Consider the following 12828-nt stretch of genomic DNA (forward strand, 5'->3'; position numbering starts at 1 on the left):
AGGTATAAATATATGTATAAGAGGAGGATGTTAACAGATTTTGATTCGAGATCCACAAATAATCTGATGGTTTATTTTCATATCTACAATTTATTTACTCTATAAAATGTCAGGTATCGGGGAAAAATGCTCATCAGATCCTTTCATTTAAGAAAGTGGAACCGGCAAATGTTTGACATTTTCGCTTGAAAAATGACTGAAATTAATATCAAAAGAGTTGGCAATTACTTTTCTTTAGTTTGACTTGTCAATAAATCAACTATTCATTGCAGCTCTAATTGAAATTGAAACCTTTTGTAAAAACACACTGTAGCTTCAATCATATTGCCAAGTTGAAACCTGTGGTGCATAATCATAATCATTTAGACTCTAAATGGCTAAGCAGAGAAACAGTATGTGTGGAAACATTGCAAGGCACTGTGATTTTGGTATTAATCTGAATCAACTGCCTGCCTAGAAAAATAATACAACTGACATCTATCTTTCTTGTGAAATTAAGCCATGAAAGATTTCTTCTAAGCTTACAATTGACGTATAGAAGCCTGTTTGGGATTCGGGGAGCAATACCGAAAGAATGGTAATATTCCCATCCAAAGCAGGAGCACGTACAGAGGAAACAGGCCGACGGGCCACAAAGTGGTGAAGGGAAGAAAAACAGGTAGAGTCTTGGAGCACGAAACAATGAATAATATTGGAAAGCACAATCGTTTACACAAGAGCCAGGGTTTGATGTCCGGAGACAACAGAAAGGGGGAGAGGGAGAGAGGGAGTAAGAGAAAAAAAGTAGACAGGGGAGAGAGGAGGACGTCAAGAGTGACTTAACACAGACGAGGGAAAAGACAGGAAAAGTGGAAGATCCTGCGTTAATGAAAGAGCGATTGTCAGTCATGTTTCTGTGAACTTGTTTTGACACCGCCGAGGAGATTTTGTCGGCAGAGACGTCCACACTGCATCTTTGTCTCTCTGTGACAGACTGAGTGTCAGGCAAGGGGGATAATTCCACCATTGATAAGTAAACACACAGAAATATTCACTCATTAAAGCTGAGTGTTAGCGTGCACACCGCCCACGGGGAGTAAAGGCTGATAGCATTTTTTTCAATCATTATGTTCCCTTCTCTCCCACTCGCTGGCACCGCTCCTAATCCAACTTTTCGTTTCAAGCGTTTTCTCTTCCTCCAAAACCACCGACACTTTCTCTCTTTCTTTATTTCCATTAGTCATATCCCTTTTCTTTCTTCTTTTTTTTCTTTCTATTTTGTCCCTTTGTTCAGTCCAGCGGAGGACGTGAAACATGTGGACATCTGAGCCCAACCTTGTTCCATAATGGATTTCAGCCTCTCCTGGTTGGTGAATCAGGGAGTGGATGAGCAAGTGGCGCACGCAAAGAGAGAGTCAGACGCACAAACTGCTTTTCATTAACTGCTGCAATGACTAACATCCTGTAACAACCAACAAACATGAATAAAAACAAGGAACTCTAACCAAACGATTGGGCTGGGCTGAGAAACTGCACAAAAGTGGCCCGTACTTGATGTTTTTATGTGAACACCATGCTGATAATATAATGTCAAACATGTGATCTTGAACAATCAGCACTGTGACATCGACAAACCGCTCTGTGGGGACAGTCAGGGCAGCGAGAACGACATAGCTGTGTAAAAAAAAAAAAACCCGCATCACTATCGCTCATGCCTGACCTTTAAAGTCTATGTGAATGTATGAATAGACAGACACACTCATACATACACAGACAAGGGAGATACTTACAGCAGGGGCACTTCGACGATCAGGTGCACGAGGTTGGACAACAGCTCCTCAAGGAGGTCCTGGCTGCCTGTTTCTACACAAGGGATTAAGGGAGTCATTATACGAGACACACATGGCAGCTCCCTGTAGATTACCGTCAGTCTCTCTTTGCTCCTTTCCTTCAAACTCCCACTCAACCAGCCCTCTTTCTATCCTTCCCTTAATCCATATTTCATGCTCACTGTAAAGAGGAACACCACTGAGGGAAATTAGCTAACTGGGATTACAGGGTTTCTGCAGGGTTCACCGAGTTAAACTTTTTTTAAGGCTCTTTTTTCAGCACTCCTGATGATATAATTGGTTTAAATAACAACCTAGGCCTGGATAAGCAGCAGAAAATGGATGAATGGATTCATCTACAGTATACTGACATTACATTGTTATAGGAATATGACATTATGTATTGTCTTAGATTTTAGACATCGTTATATAAGTGCTTTCTTCTCCTGGTTTTAAAGGTTGCATATATCAATAAAGATATATGCTGTGTATTGTAATACATCTTATAAATATCACAGTTTGATTAAAATCCCACATTGCCAAGCCCTTGATTAGCTAAATTAAACTGATTCATTTACAAAAGTTCATTTAACTTTATTAATTTTGCTAAAATAGCAAATAGACAGCAACAGTTGCAATTCTTGGACTTTGAGTACCATCAGCAGCAAACACTTGAAAAAACACTGAAAAAATGGGGACACCAAACAACAAAACATGCACCTGCAAGAGATTATATCATTTTCAAAGTTTGGTATCTTTTGCGGACACGGTACTCAATGCTTTTTAAGACTTTGCAAGACCTGCAGAAACCCTGGATCATCTTCTCTTCACAACTTTAAACAATCTGTAATTAGCCAAGTGTCATTTTGAAGATATTTGAACAACAACCATCTGACACAGCAGATAACCCAAGGCCTGTTGGGAGCTGAAAATGTCTTGCTTTCCTATTATTGTCCCTATGAGCTCCAAAAAGGTGTTATTGTATATTAATTAGATGTATCAAGGTCATCAAGATGGATTTGTTAAGTATCTATTTAGGACTCAAACAGGGCTCATGTTTGAGGCCAAAAACAGATGTGCAGTCAGTGGATGCAGATTCAGAATCTTTTTTTTTTCATGGAGTCTCTCAGAGACAGCTGATCCAGGTCAGTAGCCAGGGGTATTTGAGCTGAATTAAAAAGCTGGTTTCTTATCTCTCTTTAGGTATGAAGGGAATTATTACACACTTGACCCTTGTGACTAGATTGTAATAACTCACACCGTATGAGTGTACAGGGAGCCACACATTTTCAAGGATGTTGTTCATAACAACTTTTCTCAGCAGATGAGGTGGAGTTTTGTGTCGAGTGTAAAAATGCTCCAAAGTGACTAAAAGCACTTTCATTTTGCCTCAAACATCATAGCTGCAAGTACCACAAAATCAGTTCCAGTGTGTCCTGTGAAGCCAACTTCTTTTGGTAATTTGTGGCCCCACTTTAATCTCCCTTTGGCACACCTCCCTGTTCCAAATGAATCTGTGATAGAGCTCACCTCCGCAGGAGCCTGGTGCCCTCTCCTGGTAGGAAAACTGTAAGTGCAGCTCCTCTTCACTCATCTCCCTGATGAACACCTTGAGCAGGCAGCGAATCATGAACAGTGCGTTGTGGGCCTGCCAGATAAACAGCTGACTGCAGAAGAGAAACAACGAAAACAGGACATCACGTTCAAGGTCACACAGAAAACCGTGATGGAAATGAATGCCATGAGGGGGCTCGCTACGTGCTGTTGGTCTATGTCCTAGATTTACCAAAGAAAGCTTGGCTGACTGCAAATGTTTTTCAGCAATGTGTTGCGTTTAATGCAATATTTAGTGCTTTAAAGTAATGACACTTGGCCTTAGATGTAGTCTTTTTATTACATTATATTGTGTTGGCATGAATTATACAGCTCTTGTTCCATGCATGTGAAGTTCAATCCTTTGAGTGATTATGCAGAAAGTTTAAAGTTAATAACTTTTGTGGTATTTTTGTTTTGGGTAATTGAAAACTCCAAGTCAGTTCTCATGACTGCAACCCTCACTTTGACAACCAAGAGCACAAATATTGAATATCATGGCCCTGATGACAGAATGTAATGATACTGAAGGTTACTATTTATTCACATTATGACAGAGAACAGATTGGGAGAAGACTGGTGAGAAACAAATGAAGGGGAAACAAGAAATGATTGGAACCATCCAGCGCAAGCCACAATGTTTCACAACCGCTAAACACTAACACGGAGGTGTCTAATCAGTCCCACAAATTGCCTATTTGGACATACCAATTATGTCAGACCCAGAAAATGTCTTGTTTATGTGACGGAATATGTTTCGAAATGTGAGAAAAATAGATGGGAGTGGATGGAGAGAGATAGCGCCAACCTATAATGATGTTTAATAGAGAATGAAGAGTTCCCACCCGAAGCATTTGGTGACTTGGGCAGGGTCAATCTCTGTGGAAATGGAGCTTGGCAGCGAGTGCAGAAAAAAGCCACATGTGTTGATGGTTATACCTCAGCAGCTTTCTCATGGGAAACTACAACCACTTCAGTGTTTCTCCTGTGTAAAAAGCACAAGGATCCCCTGTCTGCCTGCGATTGAACAATAACTGGCCTGCACTCCCGCACAGCGAACGCTGACTTGCACGCGGTCTATCATTACTGACATCAGAGTTCATGCTCTCCTCTGAGGTTCCCATACTCACTCTTGGCATTCTGTAGAGATTTTCAGCTCTTTGGTTCTTCCCAAGAAAATTCTCACAAGGGCGCCAAAATTCCCCGATCTGGGATTATTTTCAACTTGGAGAGAAAAAAAAGGGGAAGAGAATGTATCAGTGGCACTGCATGGTGGAATCATCAGATTGGCATGAAAAGAAGGAACAAGAAAATAATTTTTTTATTTTTTAGTTAAATCTATGATGAAATACATTGTGTGACCCAGGTATTGACCAGTAAAAGACACAAACGAAGCTAACATGATAACATGATAGGCAACTTACTGAGGATCTTTGCCAGGGGGATGACAGCCTCTTCTAGCAATTTGGAGTCTCCACTGTTTTAAAGCAAAAACAGAGAAGAAGAAAGTTAGAGAGAAAAGGAGAAGCTTAAAATACATACAAGATATGGTGCATATAGCTTGCACCTGCAGTGACACAAACCAGAAGATCTAAAGGTATATACATGTGTTTTCATGAGATCCTTGTTACTCTGCGTTATGTTTCAGGTGAGCACCGTTAATTTTTAACAGTAAAACATCTGTCATTCACTGCCTTTTGGACAGTACTGTGAAGCCAAAAACTATTTCTGATCATGACTGAACTGTCCAGAACTGGCAGGACCAGCTGGGTCACATTAAGATGTTAAAGTGATAGTTCCAACATTTTGGTAAATACACTTATGCGCTTTTTCTTAAGTGAGAACATTGATTCCACTCTTAAGTCAGTATGGTAAATATGTAGGTACATGCAGCAGCTAGTTAACAGACTTGAACAAAAAACAAAGAGAGTGTTTTGATTAATTAGAGGCCCTTGTGGGCAGATTTTGTTGTCTTTGGCAGGCTAGCTGATTCTCCCTGCTTCCAATCACAATGCTAAACTAAGCTACAGTAACTGGCTGCTGGCTCCAGCTGCACATTTATCGTGAAGACATGACAGGGGTTTCAATCTTGGCTTCTAACTTTTGATATGAGAGCAAATAAACATATTTCCCAAAATGTCAAACTATTCCTTTACAAATATTTTCTCATTTTTTTCTTACTATTCACTTCGCAAATACTAATTGGGCACAACCCCTTTTCAGCCCTGTCCAAGTATTTATAATATTTTCTGATATTTTACACATCAAACCCACCCAAGAAAACAACTGAAAGCTTAATCGATCATATAAAATAAATAGCTGGTTGCAGCCCTTACTTAAACTACTTAAATAGGGCCGTTTAACCTAGTCATGATAACCACAGAGCATATATGTACAACATGTCTTTATATATGAATTTTGGGCTTGTGTTAAACTAAGTAACGTGTTGAAGAGCTGGAGAAGACAGGAGAAGAAAGCATACCGAATAATTAGCTGGATTGGTGCACGCAAGCTCTGTTTACTCATGACTCGGTTACATTGATGAATGAATGAAACGCCCTTACTGGATGAATATTTAACATCGGTCACAGACCAGCTACAGTAAGGAATGTGGTGTCTTCTCAGCACTATTTACAAAGTGGCTAAGTGTTAACTAGTTCATCTATTCCCAGCCAAGCGGAAAGGTAATAATGTGGGATTGCTGCTGACAGGAGCTCTACAAACATCCTGTCTACAGGGGAATGTTAGATCCTGGCTAGGACTCTTAAAGGACTTTCTGAATGGAAGGTCGTGCAAAATGTCTGTTGGTGTATAGACGCTCGGAGAAACTTGTCAAACACTAATGAATATTTTAAAAGTTAAGAATAGACTCAGTCGTAGTTTGCTGTTACCTACATTTTTAAAGACAACTTACACGGCGTATCTTATACAATATATATTTTCCTCCAAGCCCCCTCAAGTCTATATTTCAGGAGATTTTTGCTACAGTCATTTCATACTCCAATTTCTTTCCATTCCTGTCTGGCCTCTTGTTTTCTTTCTGTTGGACAAGAATTAAATCTAGAGCTGCAACTAGCAAGTATTTTTGTTATCAGTGATTGTTTTCAAAGTGCTAACCTGCAACATACTGGCACATATCGCCATAATCTGTAATAAATGAAACTTTTGTGTGTGTTTGCATACCTGCTGGTGGGACTGATGAATGTGAAGGAGATGAGCTGGTTCCAGAAAGGGTCATTCTCTGATATGGACTCCGTGCCCACAAGAGCCTTGAGGCTGGGGTTATCGGACAGGTCGCTGACCTGGCTGGTGTTGGCACCCATCTCTACTGGCTCCACTCAGCCAGACTCACCACTCTTCACTGCTTTTTCACCAGGCATATGCCAAATCCTGGAACAGAGGGAATGCCATCACAGAGATTAATAATTACCTCAACACACACAGCACTTCTGACAATTATTGTTCTTCAAGATAAAGGGTTAATTAGCAACATCACGTTTTATTCCTCAGGAACTCAGAGTTTGGCCTCTCTCAGTTCAGATTAAACATTACCTTTAACTCAAATTCACTAATCAATGACAAAGATCAATCAGTAGTAGCAGAGCTCTCGAGTGTGTGTAAGGAGTCGATAAACAAAGGAAGGCTAGCTGCAACTGGGACTAAGAATGTGGATCTCTACTCATCAAAAATATGATATATACATATACATATCGCTTCTGAATATTCAAACAATTTCAATACTTGATTTCTGCAGTATCGACACACCATCTAGTTTCTCTGTGACAGCAACTTGACAGCTTGACTATTTTTAGAGGACTAATCTGAGGAGAAAAGAACAAATGTTTCTTGAGAAACAGCTGATCTTAAATGTGAAGTACAGTTTTCTGCTCTTCTCTGCTACTAACTGAGAAACGCTGTATCTTGTTTTCATGAAAATCTACAATTTCAAGCACTTAATGTTGAGTCAAATTTCCCTGTGGTATCGAAGGTGTTGAATATTGATATTCTAGTGCTAGTGCTGTGACAACTAGGGCTGTCACAATATCAGATTTTACAACTTGATTAATGTGGCTAAACGATCTCATGATAATGATATTATCGCAATATCTACAGAAATTGTGGATTATTGTTCATTTCTTGTTTAGTTGTTTCTTTTATAAAGCATCTAGCGAAGCACTACACAAGTCTAATGCATTATTATTATTACTATCAACTACTCAATCGCTAGTGAAAAGGCAACAAATAAACAAGAGCTGCACAAGGCCGAACATCTTGGATAGAAGCTTGATTAATCACCCAGTGGGGAAACTGAGTGTCACCAAACATATAGGACAAACAAGTAGGACAATAATAAAGAAGACAGACACATCTCAGGGCAGTGCAAAACAAGAGGAGAGCTCAGCACCATGAATAATAAATAGCGTGAACATCAATAACACCGTAACCGAACATGTTCAAAGCTAGCAACATTCCACAGTACACGACAGTCCAAGTCATCAACGGACATTTATCATGTGTATCTCAATAACAATATTTCCTTTTAGTAATATCACAGTAATGATGTTGTTGACCTCCAGTGACAACACCCATCTCTATTGTTCCCTTTCCATGTATTTCTATTCAAACTCCTAATTTCAGCAATTACATGTCAGCGAAACAGATTCGTCCACACCGGTTCCAATACATGCATTCATGATAGAGGTCAAGTTCACTACAGGATGTCACATCAGGAACCAGGACGTGTTCTGTTTTCTTGAAAAGACACACCTTTGACACACAGGAGCAGCAGGCCAGTCAACACTTGCCCAAGTGAACCGGCAGAGGATAGTTTGTGCCTCATCTTAACACATGACAGGCACACATATGAGTTGAGACGAGGATAAACATGTCACCAAAAACATTATACGTTATTCACATATCTGGTGAAAATACTGATTATTAGTGAGCTTTCCATTACAGCATTTAGTGCCCAGATTCACTGTGCTATGTCCAGCATCTGTAGCTCATCTGCTGTTTCAGTTGACCAACTTGCTAGCTCATCCAAGTGTAGGTGCAGGAAATGCCCTGAGCCTCGGCACGTTTGTGTGTCAACACGGTACACAGGCAGTCCCAAATTAGCACGACGCCTTGGCTAGATAATTTACAGACTCGTGACCGTGTCCGGTTGAACGTGTGGTTCATAACTGACTCTCCAGAAAGGCAGCTAACGTCCACTGCTTGTTTGATATCAGCTGACCGCTCGGCTTACCTGTCATAAATGCTTCTCGCAGTTTCCGCGGCTGTCTCGGCTCCCGGGACCTTTAAACTGCGACTGTTTTTCACACACAACAGGAGCAAGATCCAATTTGTTCGTGAAGTGTTAATTGCGAAGGCGAAAACGTTAAATTCTGTGGAATTCGAGACCACTCAGATCAATCTACATACTCCTGTCCACCATGATTTCCACGTCGCCACCCCTTGCGTGATGACGACAGAGGGGCGTTGAGTACGTTGGTGACGTTGCAGATAGAAATAGGGTCAATAGATCCGCAAGTACCTGATCTAAGCTTTAAATTCTCAGGAGCTCTTTTAAAGGGGGCTCTGTGTAGTTTTGGAGAACAAATTCAAACGGAGAATTATAATATCTTCAAAACTGGTGAGATAATAAAAATAAAATACATTCCATTACTGAATAGACAAGCTGTTCTCAGAGGAAAATAAGGTCCCCAGAACACTGTTTGAGGGTCTGCCAAATATAAACAAAGTAAAACAGTATGAAATTGTGTAGAACTGATTTATAAAACTAATCAGTCCATAAAGATATTTGTCTTTTCTGATTAAAGTGTTTTCCCTAAAACTACATACTACACCTTTAAGTCATGAAACATTTTGTAACCTTCTTGGGATGTACTCATATAAGACCCTGCTATCACATTTGTACTATCTAAATATCATCATATTCACTTTTAAATGAAAAGTCAGCATACTAAATAAATAATATCTATCTATCTATCCATCTATATAAATATATATAAATATATACACATATATATATATATATATATATATATATATATATATATATATATATATATATATATATATATATATATGTTATATATATATAGGCACCTGGTTTTAAAAGCAGTCCACAGGTCACGCACTGCACTTCTACAACACTGTTGGACTTATTGTGGACATTTTTAAAGCAAATGGTTGAAATCAACACAGCAGAACCAGAGACATTGCCTTTTTTGTTCCATGTAATCTTCTTCCTTTTCCAAACCTGGTGCCTACATTACTTACAATGCAACTAAGCCACTGGATGACATCAGAGAACGCAGTCTATTAGATACATGTAGCTTCCTCTAGAGCCACAGAAGGCTCTATACTATACTTTTCACATATTAAGTAATACTCCTCAAGACCTCAAGACCTGTAAACACACTTTAAAATTGAAGTAATCCTTTAATTTAGTAATTCAAAATGTGTATAAACACAGTAAAGGAGGGAGTGCTGCCCTTTCACTTCCAACTGCTATTCTTTTCCCTAGAAGAGAAGATGAACAGTATCAGAAGCTCTGCATTCAAGTTGTCTATCACATAAAGTATATTGTTGCCATGTCCATCTTTAATTGTGGCAGCGACACAAACTGATGAACTTACCTCACCTAATTTTGCAATGGTTCAATTCAAATTAACAAATAACCTTAAATATGCCAATATAGACCGATGCGTGCAGCTTTTCACCAGCTGCTTAATGCTGCTAGAAGCCAACCCACAGGAAACTTGTCTACCTGCACAGCAAGTTGTGGTCACATGCATCTGACTGAACTCTATTCTCAATTTCAAAGACAACAAAGGCAAAACTGAACCCTTATGTTAAGGCCTGGAAACTCTTTTTAATGTGTTATACCTAAGAGACGACGAATTGTGATGTGAGACGCAAACAAGATGGGCTTTGAATTTGGCTCAAGATGGTCTAATTAGTGAACCAAATATAGACTTGGAGACAGGAGAAACTTCACGGCCGAGGATACGGAAGCAAGGACGAGAGAGGAGGGGCTGCTGATCTGACAATCTTTTGTCCTCCTTTTTCCACCCTGACAAAGTCCTTAAAGCAAATTCATATCCATGTTGTTTAAGATATCACAAAACAAAAACATAATCAATCAACCCAAACGAGGCATGGAGCATTAAATGTGCTTTTCTTTTATTCATTGATTAAGTTGCACATTTGACTTAAAAAACTTCCCCATTGTGACTGAATATTCTACACAGTAAATGCATGTAATAATTCATGATTAACAAGAAAAATTTATCAACAATAAACAATTTTCTAAAGTTAGTGTAAATTAAAAAACCAAAAACCAAAAAAAACAAGGTACACATAATATGGAAGGTTATGAAAACCATCCAATTTCAAGAGGACTGATAAGTTATTCGATAGTTTCTCTATATTATATCAATGGAATATTTACACGGTTTTAGATGCATCATTATAAACATTTGGAGCCGTCAATCTGTCTTCTTATCTGCTGCTATAGCAGATCCATTGGCAGTGACTTCCCCGTTGCTCTCAGCCTGAAACACAGAAGAAACAAGCAACAAAAAATCATGTAGGGGCTCAAAACTCTCACCAGTATTCGATATGAGCAGCGTCTAGTGAAACTCAACTTCAACAAAGCTGAATATTATGTCAAATATGAGAACATAACATCCATGATATCTATAGATTTAAATTATTACCAAGCCCTGCACAATCAAATGAAAAAGGCTTCATTAACTATCATGACAAAATCATTATCTCTTAACCATTAACTTACCTTGCAAGTGCCATTACTCTTTTCGCTAGCTTTTTGGTCACCAGTTTCCTGGACTGCCTTTTTGGTCCAGAATATATTGATGATGGGTGAAATGAATGGATAGAGGTAAGGCTCCAGGAACCTCTTGTAGACCCACAACAGGACAGGAATCACAATACAGGGAATGCACACCATGACTGTGGCTTGGGCGGCACGTCAAGAGTGATGAAGCTGAAGGAGAGAAGGAAGTTGTCAAAAAAAGTGTCTTTATCTCACTGACCACAGGGGGGTAAAGCTTTTTCAGCTCGTATATAAAGGCATCCTTGTGAGCTTTAAGGTAGATATTTAACTAATTTGAAAAGTTTGGCTATGAGATGTGTGTTATTTGACCTGTGGAGTGATACAATTTGGCATTGGTTTGGAGTCACTGGGTCACATGACATGGAAGCTATTGAATAAAAAAAGGGATTGCTTTTAAAAAATAAACGTTTGGCAAAATAAACATACATGAGCAATCAAAATAAGTGTGCTACATGAAATCAGTTCAGTATTTTTTTTTTAGGCAAGCGAACGTCCTCCTGCTGCCATCATTGAGTATGAGACACTGGGTATCTCCAGAGTGAATGTCTGTCCAATATCAAACCTAAAAACTAACTTCACCTCCTTACATTGTTGTACATTGTACATGTCTGCTCTCGTGCCATGGATGACTTCATGGCAAAAGTAACAGAGCCAATTAGCCATCCACAAGTTAAAAAATGTGCATTTAGACCACCACAGGAGGATAATGAATACTAAAGGAGGTTTGTGTAGTGTCAACTGTCCAAATGGTCATTCATTAGTGATGTTTGGATTCAGGTCAGCAGACTGTAGTGTCGACAGAGCGTAACAGGGGGGCGACAGCACAGCAGAAGTAAAAACAAGAAGTTATATTCAGGTCTCAATATGCGAAAGGTGTCTGATAAAGTCTATTCTCCATCTCACTTTATTAAGCACACGTCTGCCTCCTCCACCAGTTCACAGGGCAGTGATGTCTGTCACCTGCGATCTGTCAGCATTAGTTTTAATCCGCTAATGTTAGTTTGCATATCGTAGAAGAAGCAGAAGAGAGGCTGTGTGTTCAGCTCTCCTTGGTTGCGTTAATCTGTGCCCTGCTGGGGACCCTTCCTGGCACTTCTGTGTGCTGTTAACTCGTCTTGTTACTGATCGACACACACTACGATCACAGCGTCATCACACTGACTGTTAGCTAACTGGCTGCTAGCTAACTGACAGCTAGCTCCCTGCCTTCACTCGGCGGTGAACATAACAGGTAGTCTGTGAAGAATTATAGATAACCGCTGGCAAAACATTATTTTCAAAGCGACGGGGCTTTGACTGGGAAATATTTCTCACCTCTGTAGATCACGAATTACCACTGCTGACACGTACGATAGCCGTAGACACGATATTTCTCAGGTGTTTTAAGAAACCTTGGTGCGAAGTCTCTGGAATATGGATCGCGCGTGCGCACAAGCCACTTCCGTACAATAAGCCTGAAGCGGAAGTTGTGACCGAGGATTTTCAGGTTCACAAACATTTGATATGGAATAATGAACTATAATTATAATAAAATAAGTATATTTATTTTGAAATATGGGCCCA

The 12828-nt window shown here is 39.5% G+C and overlaps 2 protein-coding genes across 2 annotated transcripts in view; both read right to left on the reverse strand.

Moving 5' to 3' along the window:
- Window positions 1–8857, reverse strand: part of dym (dymeclin) — a 56781-nt gene extending 47924 nt beyond the window's left edge. The window contains exons 1-6 of the mRNA XM_030436475.1: window positions 8650–8857; window positions 6585–6791; window positions 4826–4878; window positions 4532–4625; window positions 3339–3475; window positions 1770–1842 (exon numbers count right to left, since the gene is read on the reverse strand). Coding sequence (XP_030292335.1) covers window positions 1770–1842; window positions 3339–3475; window positions 4532–4625; window positions 4826–4878; window positions 6585–6724 — 497 coding nt within the window. The 5' untranslated portion in view covers window positions 6725–6791; window positions 8650–8857. The remainder of the gene's footprint in view (window positions 1–1769; window positions 1843–3338; window positions 3476–4531; window positions 4626–4825; window positions 4879–6584; window positions 6792–8649) is intronic.
- A 1713-nt stretch (window positions 8858–10570) lies between these two features.
- Window positions 10571–12714, reverse strand: c21h18orf32 (chromosome 21 C18orf32 homolog). Its single transcript, XM_030436482.1, has 3 exons — window positions 12580–12714; window positions 11206–11415; window positions 10571–10963 (listed from the first exon to the last, which is right to left on the reverse strand). Exons 2-3 carry the CDS (start codon window positions 11377–11379, stop codon window positions 10898–10900), a joined length of 240 nt encoding a protein of 79 aa, XP_030292342.1. The 5' UTR covers window positions 11380–11415; window positions 12580–12714; the 3' UTR covers window positions 10571–10897.
- Window positions 12715–12828: the final 114 nt, after the last annotated feature.

The sequence above is a fragment of the Sparus aurata genome, chromosome 12 (assembly GCF_900880675.1).
Source record: "Sparus aurata chromosome 12, fSpaAur1.1, whole genome shotgun sequence".
NCBI classification, from domain to species: domain Eukaryota; kingdom Metazoa; phylum Chordata; class Actinopteri; order Spariformes; family Sparidae; genus Sparus; species Sparus aurata.

Excerpts from the sequence above, each read along its gene's own strand:
- c21h18orf32 (XM_030436482.1), bottom strand. The coding sequence starts at position 11,379 with ATGGTGTGCATTCCCTGTATTGTGATTCCTGTCCTGTTGTGGGTCTAC. Across the intron at positions 10,964-11,205 it reads AGAGTAATGGCACTTGCAAG|GCTGAGAGCAACGGGGAAGT; the intron begins GTAAGTTAATGG and ends TCTGTGTTTCAG.